The sequence below is a fragment of the Oreochromis aureus genome, linkage group 2, assembly GCF_013358895.1.
Source record: "Oreochromis aureus strain Israel breed Guangdong linkage group 2, ZZ_aureus, whole genome shotgun sequence".
Classification (NCBI taxonomy): domain Eukaryota; kingdom Metazoa; phylum Chordata; class Actinopteri; order Cichliformes; family Cichlidae; genus Oreochromis; species Oreochromis aureus.
In genome coordinates, this window is record NC_052943.1 from 14675422 (window position 1) to 14695292 (window position 19871).

Consider the following 19871-nt stretch of genomic DNA (forward strand, 5'->3'; position numbering starts at 1 on the left):
AGAAATGTTTACAGGGTCATGTGGTTGCTGTGATGTTTCAAGGTGTTTCAGTGTTGTGAGCTTTAGTCTGGTTTGGACAGGTCTGGTCTTTAAGCTCCATGGGAAAGTGTCACAGTTATTTACAAATGAATTTATTTTCAGTGTTAACAATGTTTGAGCGCCTTATGCTGGGTTTAATAGAGGTAAACTTTGTTCTGATCCACTTGGAAGTTTGGGATCAGATTATCCACAAAAGCACAAAATAGGCTCTTACATACCAGCTTTGCAATTACTGGTCCCCAGAGGCAGTGAAGTTCAAATCCCTATCAGCTGCTTAACATCCCGTGAAGCAGGCAGAATGCTTTATTTTTCTTATGGAATTAAAATAACCAGTTTTACAAAGCTATTAGTGGTTCCATAGTGTAGTGGTTAACATATTAGTCTAACACGCAAAAGATCCCTGCTTTGGGACCAGGAGGAGACACAAATAGCTGGGAGGGCTGTGTCAGGATGGCAATCTGGCGTAAAACTGTGCCAAATCAAATATGTGCATCCATCTGCTGTGGCAGGCCCTTCAAAATAAGCTGAAAGAAGCATCCATTTAGTTGTATTTACAAGATATTCTTGTTTTAAATGCTGATTTTGATTTAAAAAAGTCATTTTTTATATTTTTTTGCCAAAAAACTGATCACAGTTTTGTCAGAAGAGTAGTTCCAGCAAACAGAGAGCATAAAAAAAGCTATTTTTGGGCATCAGCTTTACTTTTTTTTGAGTTTCAATTTTCAGCAAACACAGTTTCATTTCAAAGTGCACACTAGTATTAATGGTAATGAAATTGTTGTGTTGATTTCAGATATGCTAATAGTAATTTACTAAGTGGTAAAAAGATATGGAAGACTACCATATGTATTCAAGTAATAAAGCATGTGTTGTTAAAAAAATTACAATAAAGTATCTATCTATCTATCTATCTAGAAACAAGTTTATATAAATATATATAAACTTGTGTATTTTGTGATTCCTCACATCGTCTTAGAATTGTTAGAAGCAGTGATTTGATCTTCAAATATGAGAAACAGCTGGCTTTAAATCCTGTGCAGCTCTACCTTCATATTATAAGGGAGTCAACCCACTTTTCAGTGGGTGACCGGTGCTGCGACAGCTGAGAGGAAATGACTGCGAAGCAGGCTGGTGATCCTTTCAATCCAAAATACAGACCCACAAGTCCCTGTGGCCACAGAAGAGAGAGTGGGAGAGCATGTTTGTCCTGTCAGTGAGCCAGAACAGCTTTCCCTCAGGAAACTCCTTGAAAAACGCAAAGTCAGACCTGAATAGCACTTTGTGAATCCCACACTGCAGCTGAAGCAGCAGCAGGAAAAAGGTCGAAGGATTTCAAGTCTTTCCTCAGTTTATTTTAGTATCTGTGACACCCAGAGACCCTATTGTTAACAGACAGCTCAGAGAGCAACAAAAGTATAGAGCAACTGAAATTTGATCATCCGTGAGCCCTCTGTCATGGTTTTAATAAACACTGCAGAGAATAATGGCAAAAAATGAAACATCATGTAAAACACTACATCAGACTGTTTGTTCAAACTGCAACAAGCCTGCTAATTAAGCAACTAGCAACTGTTTGATCTTTGCAAAATCTCTCAAATCATTCTTTCTTTTCCCTCTCAGTAAAAAGGTTGCTGCTGTTATTCCATCCTCCACTGTATAAACCATCCAAATCCATCCAAAAACATCGACCTAAACCAGTGTGGTCCACTCAGGGAAAAAAACAAAACTAGGGGACTTAACATTTCCTTGACCTTGTTTGACTCCAGCTATGTAAACCTTGTTGCTCGGTAATTGTTCATTGTATTTTCCCATATGTTGTTTTTGGGTACACAGCAAAACACTTCCTCCCTCTGTCTTTAATGCCTGTTTTTTAACAAACACTGTGAGCTCCACTTTCCTCAGTTCTTTTTTTTTTTCTTATGTGACGCTCAGCTCAGACAGTGAGAGACCAGAAAAACTTGGAGCATGGTCAACTATGGTCAAGTCTGGATTCTGTTTGGCAGTTGTCCAGCAATTTCATACATCAGCCTTGGAAATGTCAGTGAAATAAATAAATGAATAGATTTCTTAGTTGGGAATAAGTGGTGCAGCATGTCTTAATAACATGGCTTTCACCCCATGTAGGAATTCTGTTTTTTACTTACAAAGGGAGCAGCATTTTGTCTCAGCATGGGCATTTTGCTAAAGTGTTTTAGCAAATATTATATTAGAAATGTGCAGAGTGAGTGACTCTGTATCGTCACCAGCAGTAGAGTGCACCACATCCTGTGTATTTGTTGTAGATCACTTTAGTTGTATTGGTTGCTGCAATATGTGTTGTGGCAACCTGCGTTTAGCTTAAAGAAACTTGGTTGGCCAGGATGATTCTTGGAACTTTATCTTCAGAGCAGGGATTACATTACAGTACATGTTATATTGCATTTCATGCAGCACTCTCTAGGAATGTGTCAAAGGTCTAAAAAGTTAATATTTAAAGGTCGGGTGATGATTGTTGATTTATGATATATAAATATGACCTGTTCACATTAATGCTCACAGTCAAAATAGTCTCCTGCAGAACTCAGAAATAACTATTATGTATAGTAAGTGTACATTAAGCTGGCAGCCTTTTGTTACCAACTCAGTGACCTCATCAAAAAAGTTATGTGCTGTGACCCATTTCTGTCAGGAAATAAAAACAAATCCATGCAAGCAAAACGTAGTTATACACACCTAAACACACGCATTGCATGTACACATAAACCTTCTGGTTGGTCTGGGATGGGTTGCGTGTGAAGACTGTTGAGTCTGTAGAGCTAGACAGTCTCTGTTCTGCAGTCTGTCTGCACAAGGGTTATGCAACATGGGCTTGGTCGCACCACATGCTAGCTTTTGATTGGCTCCATGGAACTTACTGATTTGAATACCCTTCCCCCGAAACTGTTTCTGTCTGGACTTCAACTGACTACGTAGGGCTTTTTTGTTGTTTTAGAATATCTACACTGCAGAAAAAAATACCCTTCTAAAGGCATGCTTTTTGACAGCAGGACAGGGGAGGAGAAGATCTTAAGCACATGAGTATTTATCAGCTTTTCTGGGAGGGAAGAAACTGGGTGAACCGAAATAAGAAAACAGGAAAGGAAAGGCTCAATCAACAATTTCAGCCTCCCTCGGGTTCTGGTTTCATCAGTTTAATCAAATATGGGAGGGAGCCTTACCAAAGATATCAAGTGTATATAATCTCATTCCAATTACAGCATATAAACAACAAAAAAACAGGTCTGCACTAGTTAAACCTGAATTTATTTGACAAGACAAAAGTCATGACTAATACTCTTGGAAAGTTATGTTTCGTGGCACAGACTGAAGCCATGTAATGGACTAGTGACCTTTTTCAGGTTTACTTGTTAACTTATTGTTCTAATTCCACTTTGCAGGATATGGTTTTAGTACTAGACTTGCTTCTGTGCACTATCTATTGGAAAGAAAGGCTTACGTTAATGGTAATGAATATTATCTCTCTTTTAAATGACTAGTTTTACACAAAGTGCTGACACATTCTCCCCGTATCTGTCATGTTTCCTATTCAGGAATGTGTGAAGAAGTGTTCCATGCCAGCTTGCACTTTCTGCATATGCAGTTACATCCCAACTATGAATCACATTATTCTTGTTTCTTTTGGGTTTCAATAGCAAACAGCAACTGTATCAGTTGATCACTGAGACATATTCTTTCATCAGTCTTTAATTAATTAATACAGCTTGCACATAGTTACCTTTTAAAAAACAGGGACCTACTGGCCCGTCTTTATCCAAGTGCTCTGAAAGTCTTCCCTTTCAAAACACAGTAACAATCGTTAACAAAGAATCGTGTCACTGTTCTGTTCTAAAATAAATACAATACCAGCCATTTGGAAATTTGCTTGATGCCAGCTCTGTACAGGCTGTTTGTGTTCTTAGAAATTGCATCATTTATTGATTTGCTGTGCGAAAGAATGGGGTCATCTCATCATTTCACTCTGACTGCTGTTTATCTGCCTCTCTTTTCTTTACTGATCACAAGTCTGTCTTGGAATATCCTGACATCAATCATGTGTCATAAATGCAATCGTACGGCTGTGGAGTGTTTGAAGTCTCTCTAGCTGCATATCCGTGTTGTTAATATTTGCAGTGATATATGTATTCTTATGTTTAATTGTAATTATACAGCAGTAGCATTTTTAAATTGGCAGTGTTTGAGTGGGTAACCTACTATACTGGACATGTGATGTTTTACATTTTAGGGGAGGCAGTTGGAAGTGTTGCTAGAAGTGATAATTACATTAGTAAATATTGCAAACCTATTCATCTTTCAGCATGCTGAGGTGGTACTTTGGTACTATGTCTGCTGCACTCAACGCATCTATGCAGTCAACATGCTCGGTACAAGCAGGGAGTGGAATACACCATCACACATGTTACACTGTGTTATCATAAGGACAAGGCGTAAAGTCGATTACATCGAATGTCAGGGTCTGTTTTTTGTGTGCATGTACCTGACTGTCTGTGCAGATGTATGTCAGGAGTTCTGTTTGCTCTTAACTGCACATTTGTCTCACATGGAAGTGTGCAGCCTAAATATAGAGGGCAAAGTCTGGCCTGCCATTGTTTGTCATGTACTATGGCAACAACTGACATGGCAAGTTATGGAGTCACTGTATAGGAGATGACACATAGCTCGCAATTTCAACAACTATGCACATGCATTGTGATATACTACACTGGAATTCTGCATTTGCATGTATACTGTATATTGTGTTTCAAGTAAAAATACCAAAAGCTAAACTTGTAGTTTTTACAAATTCACTTGCATTTCCACCATCTCTAAAGAATAAATGACAACACTGAAACACAATTACAACTCTAAAACTATCATTTAAATGAGTATTTTTTACAGCCATGTGGGAAATAATCTAAGTAGTACACAGAGTAAACTTGATTTAGCATGCAGGTCCCAGCATAAACCTGCATGCTCACAAAAACATCCTGATGGCGAAGCACATAACAAAAGAAGGTATTTTCAAGATATCGTGAAATGCATAAACCCCACACACTGAAAATGTCTTTTGACAAAACAGATGGAGAACAAGGATTACAGAAACACAAAACCCATAATTTCAAACTGAATGTATTGCCACCCCTCGAGAGGAAAATGACACCAGACTGCAGGTTTTAAATTAGTCAGCTATTTGAGATAACGAATCTAAAGAGGTTGTGTTGAAAGTTTAGAAACATACACCCTCCATCCATTTTCCTTCACTTATGTAATTCAATGTCTAATTTAGGGCAAGAGGCAGGGTACAACCTGGACAGGTCACCAGTCTGTTGCAGGTCTAACACAAAGAGACAAACAACAATTTGCAATCAAATAGAGTCAATTTAGAATAACCAGTTAACCTAACCCCACTAACTGTATATCTGTGGATTTTGGGAGAAAGCCACAAACATACCCCTTGACGCAAATTGCTTTAACTAGTTACCATGTCATTATAGTATCTTCATGTTATCAAAGAATTTGCTGTGTTGGACAGTTTTACAGATTATGTAACCACTGATTAACCCTAAAGCCTCAATATGTGTGTGTCAGAGTCATCAGGTTGTGCATTTACAAACAGACTTTTTTGTGTTTGCAACTAAAATATTTTTCTCTTCCAGCTCACCTAAGGAAGGAACATCATGTTAATGACCCTCCAGCATTAAAAAAGCCCGTGCATAAAACAAGAATGTGCCACAGGCAGAGTCATGTTTTTGTGCATCTGGCTGTGTTTGTTTGGGTGCATTTTCAAGGACATTTGGATTGAAGGAAATGTATGCCCAAGAAAGCCCTTGTAGTTTATTTTTCATGCTAGAATGTTTTCTTTTTGACTGGTTCCTGGAATTTGTCTGGAAAGGCCAGAATAATTAGGCCAAATTAAGAAGTAAATGGAAGAAAAGGCACCCCCAGAAAACTTCATTCAGTTTGCTTGTTTGCAAACACTAATAAAAAATGACAGCGTTCTAGGTTTCTTCTCCAACTTGGAGAGACCACAGGAAAAAACAGGTGAGTATGATTTTGTCCTTTTGCTCATGCAGTTACCACATAGTCCATCCAAAGCAGTTCAAGGTCTATTTACTTAAGTGCTAAGTACAAGAAAAAAAAAGGTTATATAAAACATTACACCTGGACATTTGGCTTTGCTTAATATTGCACCATCTGCACTATCCAATGCATGTATAACTGAAAATAGAAAATTGTAGTTTCTGTAAACATAGTGTTTTGTTTTTTGTATTAGGTATACTGCAGCACAGTGTGGTCACCTGATTAGATGATAGTTTATCGTTTTCATTCCGCTTATAAGGGCATCCAGCAACCTGTGAGTAAAACCTTCATTGCTCTGCAGTAACATTTGAAACACCACATAAAGCATAAAATGTGTTTGCACAATCCTGTGCACGTGGGGCTGAGCAGCACACATCATAACATTTTGTGTAATAACAGCATAATTTTACAAAATGACAGTGGGAACTAGTGCACTGAAACACAATAATCTCCGCTAGAAAAACTAATTAATTCGTTATTGGAGATAAAGTATCAGAATTTCAGGAGCTGGACCTCCAAACATGCCTCCAAACATGCTCCTTCCAGTTCTTATCTATATAGGTTCCCCCAATTCTACAGCTGTTCATTCTCCTTTACGTGCCCCACCCTCCATCCCCTTTTCAATTCTTTAACTTCTTCACTTCTATTTAGTACATGGGGATCTGCCAGGCTCGGGAGCCACTGCCGGTCCCCTTCGAGGCCTTCCCCAAACCGCAGCTCAATTCATGTCCAACCATTCTCCTTTATCTGCTAAATCGATGTCAAACCTAAAATGAGGACGTGGGCCCAGCTAGTGAAATCACTGTATTTCATTAAATGAATCAACTGTAGTTTATAACTACTAGAGAAGGGTGCAGTTGTAAATGTGTGATGTTATGACAACTCATCACTCTCACTAAATTAAAACCTATTAATCCACAGAGTTAGGTAATCAGTGGATAAAAGTTATTTCAGGGTACTAATTTCCCTATATATATCTATATATATGTATGTATATATATATAGATATATAGATATATATATATATATATATATATATATATACATATATATATATATATATGTATATCTATATATATATATATATAATCGGAGCACTAGGTGCGGTGACTCCCAAGCTAGGCGAGTGGCTCCAGCAGATCCCGGGAACAACATCGAAGATCTCTGTCCAGAAGAGCGCAGTCCTGGGAACAGCTAAGATACTGCGCAGGACCCTCAAGCTCCCAGGCCTCTGGTAGAGGACCCGAGCTTGAAGGATAAACCGCCCGCAGGGGCGTGCTGGGTGTTTTTTGTTTTTTTTTACATATATAAAACTGCTCTTTTTCTGTAGTAATTGCAAATTATCTATAATGGCTTCTATTTGATCACCTATATACATATCATCTTCAGTTCAGTCAAGGCCCCGGTCACAAAGTCCTAGAAGCTAGTTGGCACCATTTGGCCATTGCTGATTGCAAGGGAAATATGTGTACTCCCCAAATGGTTGGCAAGTGATCCCTAAAGGTTGCTAGCAGATTGTAGGTGAAACGAGTCACAAAGAGAGTCCTGTACCAAAAGCCTCCCTGTGATTGCTTTGGTTGTGGGGCCTCACCGGGGAAGCCAACATGTTTCAAAAGTCATAACCCTTAGTTTGAAGATAAATCTGTTTCTGGTTTGTTCTATACTTTTCACAGTTTTCACTACTGCTCGGAGAGAGTGAAGACGCGTCGGCATCTGCCCTGCAAACTACGGGCAACAGCAGCAATCTGCTACCAAACAAAGCAAATCATAAGTGACTCAAGCAACCACTCACTAAGTGGTTAGCCAATAAACATTTTTCTTTAGTGATCTGGTTAACCAGGGGCTCAGTGGTCTCTAGGCCTGTGTGATTGGGTCTTTAGCAACTAATTTCACATTGACCGCCATCAACCTTCAGGAATCACTCACCAACTCGTCATGGAAGAAACATTCTTACCTCCCCACAGGTGGTTGTGCACTTGCCCCAACTGTGGGCGCCAAAAGGAGCTGAAAGGTATTATGATACATTTACAGCTTGTCAGTCATAATCTGCAGAGGCACAAACAGCTGTCGCAATATGCTGATTTAATGACTGTTTATGAACCATAACTGACAATCTATATGCGTGTGGTTGTATGTGTGTGATTGTGTGTGTGAGAGAGTGAGAGAGAGAATGAATGTGTGTTTCTAAGTATAGATTATAGCATATTTTACATGGCTGCTGTTATTTCCTTTTGTGGAGAACATGGCTGCCCCCTGTTCCCTGTAATCAAGAAACCCTTTCATTTGGATTGTTTATAACAAACTTACATAAAGGTTGAGCCTGCGAAGAAGCAGCATCTGTAGCGATTAGCTGTTGGAATTCAGTACAGCAGTAAAGCAAGCTAAAGGGTGGCCTGACTGGTAATTTAAGAAAAACATAATTATGTACTACAGATGCCAATAGAAGAACATAAAGATCTGGCACACTAACAATCTTTTCTCATCCACGGCAGCTCTCCACAGCTGGGGACAGGTTAAACGGCTGTAAACCAATCCTCATAAAGTTCACAACCCCGGAAAACCACAGGAAGGCAATAAACCATCAGAGAACACACTGTTCTGCAATCCAACAGAAGCTCGAGAGAGGTGCCCTCTCAGTACAGAAGCAGAACAGGACAGGTGTGATCTTGAAGACATTTCATACTCTATTGTGTCTGTAGCGCACAACCTATCATTATACCATTACCACTAATAATTATATAGCAATTTTCAGCTGATTTGTTGCTGTTTTTTTCATTTCACTACTCCAACATTGTGCAAGGTTTGCATCACTATGCAAATTACCTAACTTGTCAGACACACCTGGGCAAAAACTGAAAAGCGAAAACTTTATTTCTGGTTACCCGCAGTCTGACTTTATCCTGCTGGGTCACTTTCTCTGTCTCACATAATATTAGTGTTCACACAAAAAACGGCAGGTCCCAATTTTTATTGTAGGAACCAATTTTAAAACATATCTGAACAAGACATGTTGATCTATGTGAGCCGGTTCTTCTTTCAACATTTCCCTTGAGAATTTCTAAGAAACCAGATGGAAACTGTAAGTGCTCACAGTCCTATAACCTGACAGGACAGCATAAAAACGACTGGGCTCTGAGCTAAATCTCATGTGAGCTTTGTGGTACACACAGGATGTATTAAAGCTGTTTTTTAAATTCACTGATAATCCCCATTTTTTTCTCACATTACCTGACTGATTCCTTTATTGCATCAGTTGTTTTTATGACCAACAGAGGAAATATGAGACGGTGACAAAGCGTAACAACGGTAAAGGTTTTTAAATTGCACCAAGGTTTATTGTCCAGAACACAAACATTTTCCCAGACTTTATATAATCATTTGCGAGACAGAATGACATTTTTTCCTATAACTGTAAGTTCTATATTTACATTTAATTGCACTGCAGGAATTTTGAGGTAAAAAGGGGGTTTAATTGCAAGGAAGCTGTTTATTGTTACCCTGCACATTTAAAAAAATTACTGTACTGTATTTAACAAACAGCTGCCATTAAGAGATTTCTAAATTGCTTCTCTGTTTGCCTAAAAATCCTACAGGAGACACTCGGTATAATTAAAAAACAAGTATTTACATCACTTATGTGAACCAAATCCAAGTGCAGTTAATGGAGTAACGTTAACATTAGTTGTATTTGTCACACCTCTGCTTTTCCTGCCATTTCAAATGTCAAAAGGTTATTATTAAGTGCAACACATGAGTGCCATGTCAGGAAAAAACACCTCACTGACCTGGTGTCCTATTTATACTTTTCATTTTTTTTTAGAACATTTTAAGTTCTATTGTAAGAAGCAGATTGCTAATCCAAGCAGAGCAGACAAAGTTGTGTCACAAAGTTACACATTGTTCAAGCCATTGTGGTGCAGTATGTACCAAAGTGTTGCATAGACGTATTGTATTTCAGCACTAATCTGTCACAGCTTGGTTTATACAACCTAATGTTAGATGTTTCTATTGTTTTATTAATGGGTATTTACACGGATAATATTTGATTGTGTTAATTACAAATTCAGTTACGGCTGGTTTGGCTTTGATCCTGAGATTTTGGTACTATCAATGATGTTTTTTCCTTGTTTGGAATGTTATAATCCCTGCTGCTCAAAAAACTTGAGAGAACATTTAATTCTCACATCAGATCTTGAAGAATTAAACAGTCAATTTGAAAAGCTTTACTGAAATACAGTAAATGAAATAATGTAACATTGTTCATCAGAAACCAAATCCTGAGTCCCTTGAGGCCTGGATTTAAAATCACACCAAAACTCTAATTAAAAAACTGTTCTAGTGTTTCCTTCATTTTCTGTGCAGTGTATAAATATATGTAAAATGTATTGAAACTTTTTTACAACACATTCCTCATGCAACTCTAAGCAACTCTTGAAACAATGAAATTAACTGCAAATTCACTAGTGACAAAATAAACTACAACAGCCTTTGTTATTGTGCTTCTTTCTCTTTTTCAGAAAAAATAAAGATTTTCAATTTCTTCTATGTGTAAACAGGGGTTTCAGTTTATTGGTTATTATTATGAACTGTTTCCCTAGTGTGTGTGTGCGTGTGTGCTGACATAACTTGTAACCATGGCCACCCAGCCAACACCAGCCCACAGTACACTAAACACAGATTTTGAAGTTTATGTATTCACATCAAGGCTGAATGGCTCAGAGATGTAGGAAGCAATCCCTAATAATCTACACACTAATCTGTTCTATTCAAAGACGTTATTAATAATTCATTCATTTTAGATGTTAATAATTCAGTATTTTTAGTATTTCTGAATATTTTTTTCCAGCTCCTTATTCTACAAATCTACATATTACCAGTGTGGTCTGCAGTTGATTTTCCACACTGCCTCTCCCTCTTGCCATAGGCCAAAGCTTCAGCAGAGAAAGACAGATGTTTACAACACATACACGCACATAAAGCACAGCACTTCTTTCAATCTTCTGAATAACTTTCCAAGCAATATTTGTGGTGTATACTCATAAAACTTGATGAAACTTAACAAAGAAAATCAAACATAGGCATTTTCATCTACCGTCACCGTATTTCCACATAAAACCCATTTGCTGCTATGGTCATTTGTTTCTCTCTGCATGTCAGTGCGTTTGACTACAACCTGCTGCACTGTGAAAAACCACAGTACACAGATCCACATTCAGTAAATCCAGTGGACATTAACGACATGGACTAAGAACCACTGGTTATAAAATGTATTTAGAAGAAAAGAAACAAAAAAGTTTTGGATTTCTGAGATAAAAAGTCCTTCTCTGTTTTATTGAATTCATTTAGTTCAGTGATTGTTATAGCGATATTTTTTTCAGCTAAGGCCTTTTATAGTTAGCTACTAATTAACGAATCTTATGATTGGTGCATATAATTATAAACACACATGGCCTGGTCAATTTTACAGACTACCTTATCTGTATTGATCATATAATGCAAGCATTTTCTTTTTTTGTCACCAGACATATGTCACATATTAAAGCATGACTTTTTGGGGCTTCGTGTGCTGGCTCTTGCTGTGCAGTGGTGCCCTAAACTGGGGTATCACCATGAATCAGATGAGTGGTTCATGACCTCTGGCCTTTATGAATAAGATGCCGTGACCTGTCTGCATTCCTAAAGTGGCTTTGATCACGTAGAACAGCAGTTGACGCCGCCATGGAAAAAACACAAGCAGTTGCCAGAGCACTTCCACTGTCAAGATCTAAACAACAGAAATGCATGTTTACAATGTGTTAATTTTCTTTTGTTATGTAACAAAAACATTGAAAAAATGCAAACTTCAAAAAATGATGAAAAGAAAAAACTTCAAACAAATCCAGTAAATCACAGAATTTTAGTGAGCTTTTAATCCCATAATCAGGTTTGCAAATTGATTTATCCTTTTTCATTAAAGAATTCCCAGGAAAAAAATGATTTTTTTCAGAGGTTTGTGATCCAAATTTAGATTTAATAAATAAATTACATGTTTATAACCCACTATTATCCACTCTGACCACATATTTAATATTGATATTATTGTTGAGCCCATAATGTCTCATGTCTGTATAATTATATACAGTGAGTGAGAGAGAACAAACATAGGTACATCACAGAAAGCCTTCACAAACTGTTAATTCGTTTATGCATGACTCAAAGCATAACCAACACTAGCCTGTGTCTCTGATCTGAAATACCTATGTCATGACCCGGATCCAAGGCCATGACGAAACAGAAACGGGCACTGGTGGATGGTAAATTTAACCCTTTATCATAATAACATAAAGCAAAGAAAAAACAGCATATGTTTAGCAGAAGTATCACTTACATGTGTAAATGTGGGCATTTAAACATCGTGAAATGTAGGGTGTTGTAGAGGATATATTACAGAACCAAAAAAACAACAGAGGAACATACAGAGGCATGTGGGTGAGGAAGGACAGCTTAGTTGGACTGGCTTTAGTCTTCTTGGATCCTCAGACTAGGTGCACAAAATCAGCTGATTATATCAGCCTAGCATTATTATGTACCTTCAGGAACACAAGGGGAGACAGAGTTATTAGCCACATCACCGTACACTGGTAGTTCGGCAGGGGCTGTCGCAGCTTGTTTGTCTGCATGGTTGGACTTTGTACATTTGAGGTGGTTCAGTCTTCTGTGTCAATTTACCAATGTATGGGAGAACTTGATATGCTGACACAAAGTCATGACCAGAGAGCAGAGAACAGATCAATCTAAGAAGTGGTATGATAACTGTGCAGACACATTGAATAATAGAAATGTCAAAATGAACTTGTGCATTGTTGTTTTTGTCCACCCTGCTTCAGACATGAACAGTTAAACCCGCTTTAACCCTCTCAAGGCAGGCGTTGCAGATTTGCAACAGTTAAAACACTAACAACCTGATTACCCCACATACATATTTTATGAGTTTTTTTACTCAGAAATACCACTGCAGGACTTGGTTGTGCATTAGCAACTAAAACTGAGGGTTAAGGAGGTCAAAGGTCTATCAAACACAAACAAAAAAAGATGAGATATAAATAAAGTCTTTCATCCTTCACGCTACAGTTTTCAGAAGTGCAGAAGCAAAACAGCATTTGTTTTTTCTCTCTTTTACATAACCATCTGTCTTCAACAATTTTCAACTCTTTTGAACTGCTTCTTCTGGAAAAAGCAGAGCGACTCTTTGTTTGTATTACAAAAATGTGCAGGGCATGAGACTGCATAGCAGTATGACACGGAGTCCAAATCTGACGTATTTTTGATTAAACTCTGACTTTAAAGTTGTCGTGCTAAATATGCTGACATTTAGGAGACGCACAAGTTGTATACGTCCGCACGAAAAGCAGTCCGTCTAAATTATCCCCTTGCATGCAACCCCGACCACACTGAGGCAGATCTGACATAGCCCAACGCCACCCCCAAATTTCCATCTGGAACAGATGTTCTTTTTTTGTTGTATTGCATAACACTGGTAATCCAACACAAGCTCGTCTCTGGGCCGCCTGGGTTCAAGCAGTCTAAGGATTACTTCCACACCTAAGGTTATTCCCAGGCTTTTAATATTAAAATGAACTCCAAGGGAAGTAGTGTGGAATCACTGATGTTTTGATTTGGACTGGTTTTCTTCCTTTCGTTAGAAATTCCAGTGGAAGCCTAAAAAAGATTTTGAAATGTGGTTAATAAATAAAAGAAGCAGAACATGTTCTACAAGTAGACTGGTAAGATTATTACCTTCAAGAGATTAATGTTTGACATACAGTATTTTTTATGACAAAATATGATTTATTATAAGGGTTAGATTAGATAATGTATACATCTATATGGATTTGATGCAGTGAGGTATGAATACAAAAATCTTCATGGTTAATTTGCCCTAAATTTCCTAAATGAACAAAGTATTCCCAGAACATAGTGTTTCTAAACCTTATGGTAAATGAAGCCAAAGGTGTAATCAACTTCAGGCTTTTTTCAGCTCCTGCACTCTTTGGTATGCTGACTCCACTGACTCTGCCAAATATGATTTTTCCTCTACAGAGCACCGGCCATTAGCACAAGTGTGGTTAAATGATGGCACCACTTCCTGCTGTAGTGGATCCATCAGCCTCTTTTGACTGAAATGCACAGGGATTCATATTTGCATGGATCTGACTCTAATTTTCTTGTACTAAAGAAGTCGATAGACACCTGTCTCCAAACTCCTTTCTACATAGTATAAATGCCATCCGAGTCAATAAACTGCACCTCCCTCCTGTTACCTATTAAATGAAGAATGCATGTCAGACATATTGATCAGGAGCCTCCGCCTCACATAAAATGTGTGACGCAAAACACCTGGAAAGACCACAGTTTCTTGTTTATAAGGAAGCACTGGTAACAATGCCGTGTTCACAGCAGTGAAATCTGATCCGTGATGATGCTTGTGGGCCAGAGACATGTCTCCTCATTTCAACTATGCAAGTCTAGTTTGCGTACCAGGGAAGCCACAACATGTGTAGCTGCACACTAGCTGCTGTGACTGGCTGCCAGTCCGTCTGAAGGAAAATGCTTCTAGGACAAACTGTTTTTTCACTCTGGCAGATTCCAATCTGCATGCAACCTAACTATTATTACTTCGCTGTCATTAGCGGTCGTGCTGGTTTTGACTTTGGAAAAATAAAGAGTGAGTAATAAGTTACTTTCTCAAATTCTCAATGGGTAAAAAACTTGAAGTCTGAGCAGCCATAAATAGCAAACACAAGCTTGTGCTGTAGTACCCCAGAGATCCATGCATTTCACAATTTTACAAATCACATGCTGTTTGTCAGACTTTGTAAACACAAACAGGGCACGCAAAATTCAATAGAAAATCAATGTATTCAGATACTGAAATGAAGAGGCTCCAACTTCCAGGAAAGCATATGCTAGTTTGAACAGAAGTTGAAGGGTTGTTTACTCTGAAACTCAGATGAACGGATTTCACAGCTGTTCAACTTTTGCCCCTGAAAATAAAGTCTACTGCTGCAGCTACTGAGTTTTGCCTCCCGGTTTCAGATTTCTCCATTACAGACTATGCTACTTCACATCATGTACGTAAAGGAAATCCATTTTAAATATAGCCATTATTGAAAGTATCCCACTCTTATTACTAAAATTCTGCAACAAAAGCATGTGATGGCATCACATGACGTTTTAGTGATGGGATGATATTCTTAGTAATAACACTACCAGCTACAGACACTATTATAGTATGAACCGAACAAACCCACTGCTTGTGGGGAGACTTAAATTAGAAAAAGAAAAAAAAAAAAGAGCGACAATGTCAGCTTAGTTTAGAATGTAAACGAGGTTTATTGCAAATGTGCAGTCGTATCCAAACATCTAGTGAACAACTCTTTTGAGGATACATTACAGCAACAATACAGTCATCTTTTACAAAACAAATACAAAGGTCAGCACTAGTTACGACGAAGACTTCTCCCTGTGAATTTTTGCACATGGTCCTGGTTTGCTCAGCGTCTGCTGTTGTGTGGAAAACATAACAAGTCTTTGGTAGCTAGAAAACAACAACAACAGCAGCAACAACTGAGGACAGTGTGGGAATGCGTTCCTCTCTTTCTTTACAGGCACTGTTGTCATGCCATTGTTTTCGAGTTGGCATCTGAGCAGGTAAACAGGCCAGATGCTGGACGACGCTGCTACAGTCAGGAGTGCATCTGCAGTGAGAAATGCAGGTGTCTGCTTGCAAGTAAGCTACACTATGTTAATCTCAGGACTTTTAAACTCTATGTACATTGTAGTTATTCCGTGAAGAGTTAGGAAAACAGATATGCACCATATATTACAAAAAAAGAACAATGTTCCTACTTTACAAACGACTGATTTTTGTTCCAAAATCAAAAACAAAAACAGAGCAGGATTAATTTTCCCCCATAAGCAGCAAGCCCCAACTGCAGGTAATATAAAATTACACTTTATGAATCATTAACAGTATACTTATCGGTTCACCAGCTCTAAAAACATTAATCTGTACTGGCCTCTACCTCTGTTGCCCAGCTTATTCTGTTAATTATTGGTGTTATGCTCAGATGTACACAAACACATCAGCAATACATTGTCGGTACAGGTAAAGTCTTTGTTATGTGGCTGAAATGTACTGCTGCAAGGCTTTTGAGACAAATCCACGCAATGGGGCGCCTCTCACTGAGACTTGGAGGGCCGTCTCAGGTGGGTTTCCTCTGAGTAATGGAAGAGCAAACTCTCCACACTTTTCCAAGTCAAGCACCTGCAGGGCCAGCCCGATCAACACCTTCTCACCTATTGGAAGGGTTAGGCTAGGCAGGGAAAGCCGCCCTCTGTCAGCAAGTTCTCGACTGTGTCTAGTCAGAACCTTCTCGCTACTCTTAACACTTTCGTCTACATTAGAGGGAACATGACAAAAAGCTGGACGGTATCAGAGGACGGGCCTGACATGGCACCGGTCAGAGCGTCTTCAGTTCTGGTCTGTGCTTATCAGTGTCAACAGTTCGTTTGTGTCCCATCGATCATTTAAAGCCCAGATGCTTCACCTTCATTGTTTTGAAGAGATCTCTGCGGCAGCGATTTAATGACGCTTTCATTCAAATGGAGGTCCATAATTGGAAAGAGACAGTGGCTCTGCCCGCCCCAAGGCAGAGCCACTTATACAGCAGAACCAGTGCTGTGGTTGCAGGTCTGCTGCTGCTGCTGCTGCTGGTGTTCCGGAGTGCCCTGGATGTTCTGATTGTCCAGGGGTAACAGCACATCCGTCGGAATGCGCGACTGGAACTTCTCCAGCTGCTCTGGACTAGCCAGGTTCTTCAGCAGGTAGTTCTCTCTCTCCAGCTGGTTGTTCTTCTCAGCCAGCTCCTTGATCTGTTCCTTGAGGATCTCCACCTCCTCACGCACTGCATACATCAGGTGGTTCTTGACAAGGTCCTGTCATAGCAAAAGAAGAGAGATTAAGTTTAGGTACATAAAACAGAGCAACTATTAAGGTGATTTGATTGCTTGCACGGTCTAAAAGAAGGACTGGGTTTGCCAGCCAAGTTTTTCCATTAGAGGATATCTGCTACTATATTTTACCCCTATTCTCACATGTACTTCTTGTGATCTAGCATGCACAATAAAGTTCACATGTTACTTAACTCAAAGGTGCACATTCCTGCACGTTTACTACTTTGCACGTCAATAAAGTGCGCAGCAGCCTGCGCTACGGTCACATTGCAGGGACTTCCTAGAGACTGCACAGAGAGCTGATTTTACATAACTGTATTTTGGGTGGTCGTTGGTTATAACTGTTCTGATGTATGAATTAACCTTTAGTAAAGAAATCCAGCAAAATCTCACAGTTTTAAGGCCTGGGAGTGAAAATATCTACTGTGATACACACTTAACATTTTAACTTTCTGGTTATTATCACTTTGAAGGAAACAGCTATGCTACTTGTGCACTGCATGCATGTGTAATGCATCTCGGTGTAGTGGCTGGTGTGTTATTAGCTTACCATGGCCTGCTCGATTTTGTTGTCAATGGCCACAACGCTAGCACCAGAGGCACTGCAAAGGAGAAGAAATAGAGCCCATTAATTAACATTCTGCAACTTAAACCTCTTAAAGTCACCTCATATTCCACAAAAGAAAAACAAAGAAAACATGTTGCTCCATTTCTGGGAATTCCCTGGGCTAAGGTGAAACAGAAAGCATTCCAAACTGAAATGAAAACCGCTTGCTCCGCTGGTATCTTGGCGACTTTTGCCAAACATAAACTACACGTTAATTGCTTTTGGAGTCAGATTAGGGTTTTATTTAGGTTGCAGTGTAACCTTGTTATTGGGTATGTGGCAGCCAGCTAGCGATAAGGGAAATAGCGCAGAACAGATATGTTCAAAGTCCACAAAGGCAGCAGAGGGAAACACAGCTAAGCAGAAAGCATTTGGGAACTCTAACATCACATATCGAGCACATAAATTTGTTTTGAACCACCATGAAAGAATCCAGTATTGAAGCATAATGAAGAAATAAAAGAAAAAGAAGAAAACAGTCGAACGTTTGGTAAAACCTCACACATTGATAAGAAGAAAAAAAGAACCGTATTCAAGTATTTGATGACCATATCGCAAAAATAATTACCTGTTGTCAAGTTTGACCGAAACAACGTCTCCTCCGAGTAAAGAGGAGAAGAAAGAGATGGAGAAGTTATGCAACTGGTAGACGGCCACCTCCATTGGTGTTTTAGCGAACATCTCCGTGCTCATGTTGAGTACCAGACTCGTTTGGATAATATTTCTCGCCACGTTTGCGGCTGGTTGGTCAGCTAAATTAGGATCCGGGTTTGTTTCGTCTTTAGCAACGATGCACTAACTCGCTTCGGGCTAAGCGCAGTGCTGTGTCGGGTTTGTCAGCTTCGCGGATTTTTACAAGCGACTGTCTGATGCTATTTCTGCCACCGGCCTGTATTTGAACGACTGCCGTCCTGACGTCACATGACGCGTGCATGAATTAGTCAAATAAGCTGAGAAGGAGGGGTGAAGGGAGGGGGGCAGTTTTTTTTCTTTTTGGTGCCTTCCAGTGTCATGAGAAAAAAACAAGGACAGTGTGAGATTGATAAACAGCCACGACCTCAACATTTTTGTTGTTTTTTTGACAAAAGGTCACGTAGTGATCATTCAATACCTTGATCATAAGATTGGCTGTAGCAATGATTATGTGTTTGGTCTTCATTTAACGACTTTTTAGGGGTTTTTTTCCTCTGCAGGTTCAGTATAATCAGGATAAGTATGATGCAATGACGTTTAGAACTAATAAAAATCCCAAATACTAAAGTGATGCATTAATTTTGCATTCTTTTTGTATCTGTTTTATCGGATTATTGCCATCAACATGGTTATATGATAATTATTGCATATAATATACGGTATATAATACTTGCATCACTTATATAAGGAATCATAACCCTTTAAAATAAAATAAACCTGATGTGGGTCTTGCATCACTTCTCTTCAGTAAACCTTTTTGATAGTTTAGCCCTGCAAAGTCCACCAGTTAAAGCAAAGCAGTCACGATAAACAATTAGGTTTCATTACCCTTTTAGTAAACAGTTACTACTCTAAATACCGAGCTTAAACGTCAGCATTTGAAGGCAGCGTCATTTCTGCCCCGCTGCTGAACTTCTCCTGAGCCTCTGCGAACCCACAGACTGAAATCCGCAGAGCTGCAACAAGTAGTACAAAACAAACATCTGAACACGTTAGCCTGCACTGTTACTCGTTCTTGTAGCAAATTAAAACCCTCGATTGATGTAAATAAAGCCACAAAGTTTTTCCTTATACTGTCATATGGCTAATTTATTAAACTGACTTATTTAACAAGTGATTTTTTAAATGTGACTTCTTAGGAAGATTGTTTTTTTCTTTTTTTCTTTCTTTCTTTATTGTGTTACTTTACATGTCAGTACTGACAGTGTTACCGACATGTAAAAGAAAAAAAACTGTCACATTTTGTTCCCATGACTGGTTGATGATACTATGGTGTTTTTCACAGTATATGCTATAACGGAATGTCCTGCACCATCCACACGTACCATATGCACATGTATAGGTACTTTTCTGTGCTATCCACCGGTAAATTTCCAATCAGTCTATGTCTGAACTCTACCGGACTCTAGTGGTGAAAATGTAGACTACAGTGCGCTTGAGC

At 38.9% G+C, this 19871-nt stretch overlaps 1 protein-coding gene across 2 annotated transcripts in view; it reads right to left on the reverse strand.

The window, feature by feature from the left end:
* Positions 1 to 15483: 15483 nt before the first annotated feature.
* Positions 15484 to 19871, reverse strand: part of tsc22d3 (TSC22 domain family, member 3) — a 42617-nt gene continuing 38229 nt past the window's right edge. The window contains exons 1-3 of one of the 2 annotated variants that reach the window (XM_031753026.2): positions 18306 to 18622; positions 17681 to 17732; positions 15484 to 17112 (exon numbers count right to left, since the gene is read on the reverse strand). In XM_031753026.2, coding sequence (XP_031608886.1) covers positions 16837 to 17112; positions 17681 to 17732; positions 18306 to 18430 — 453 coding nt within the window. In that variant the 5' untranslated portion in view covers positions 18431 to 18622 and the 3' untranslated portion in view covers positions 15484 to 16836. Of the gene's footprint in view, positions 17113 to 17680; positions 17733 to 18305; positions 18623 to 19871 lie in introns of those variants that run through there. The other variant, XM_039618926.1, reaches the window with a different exon arrangement.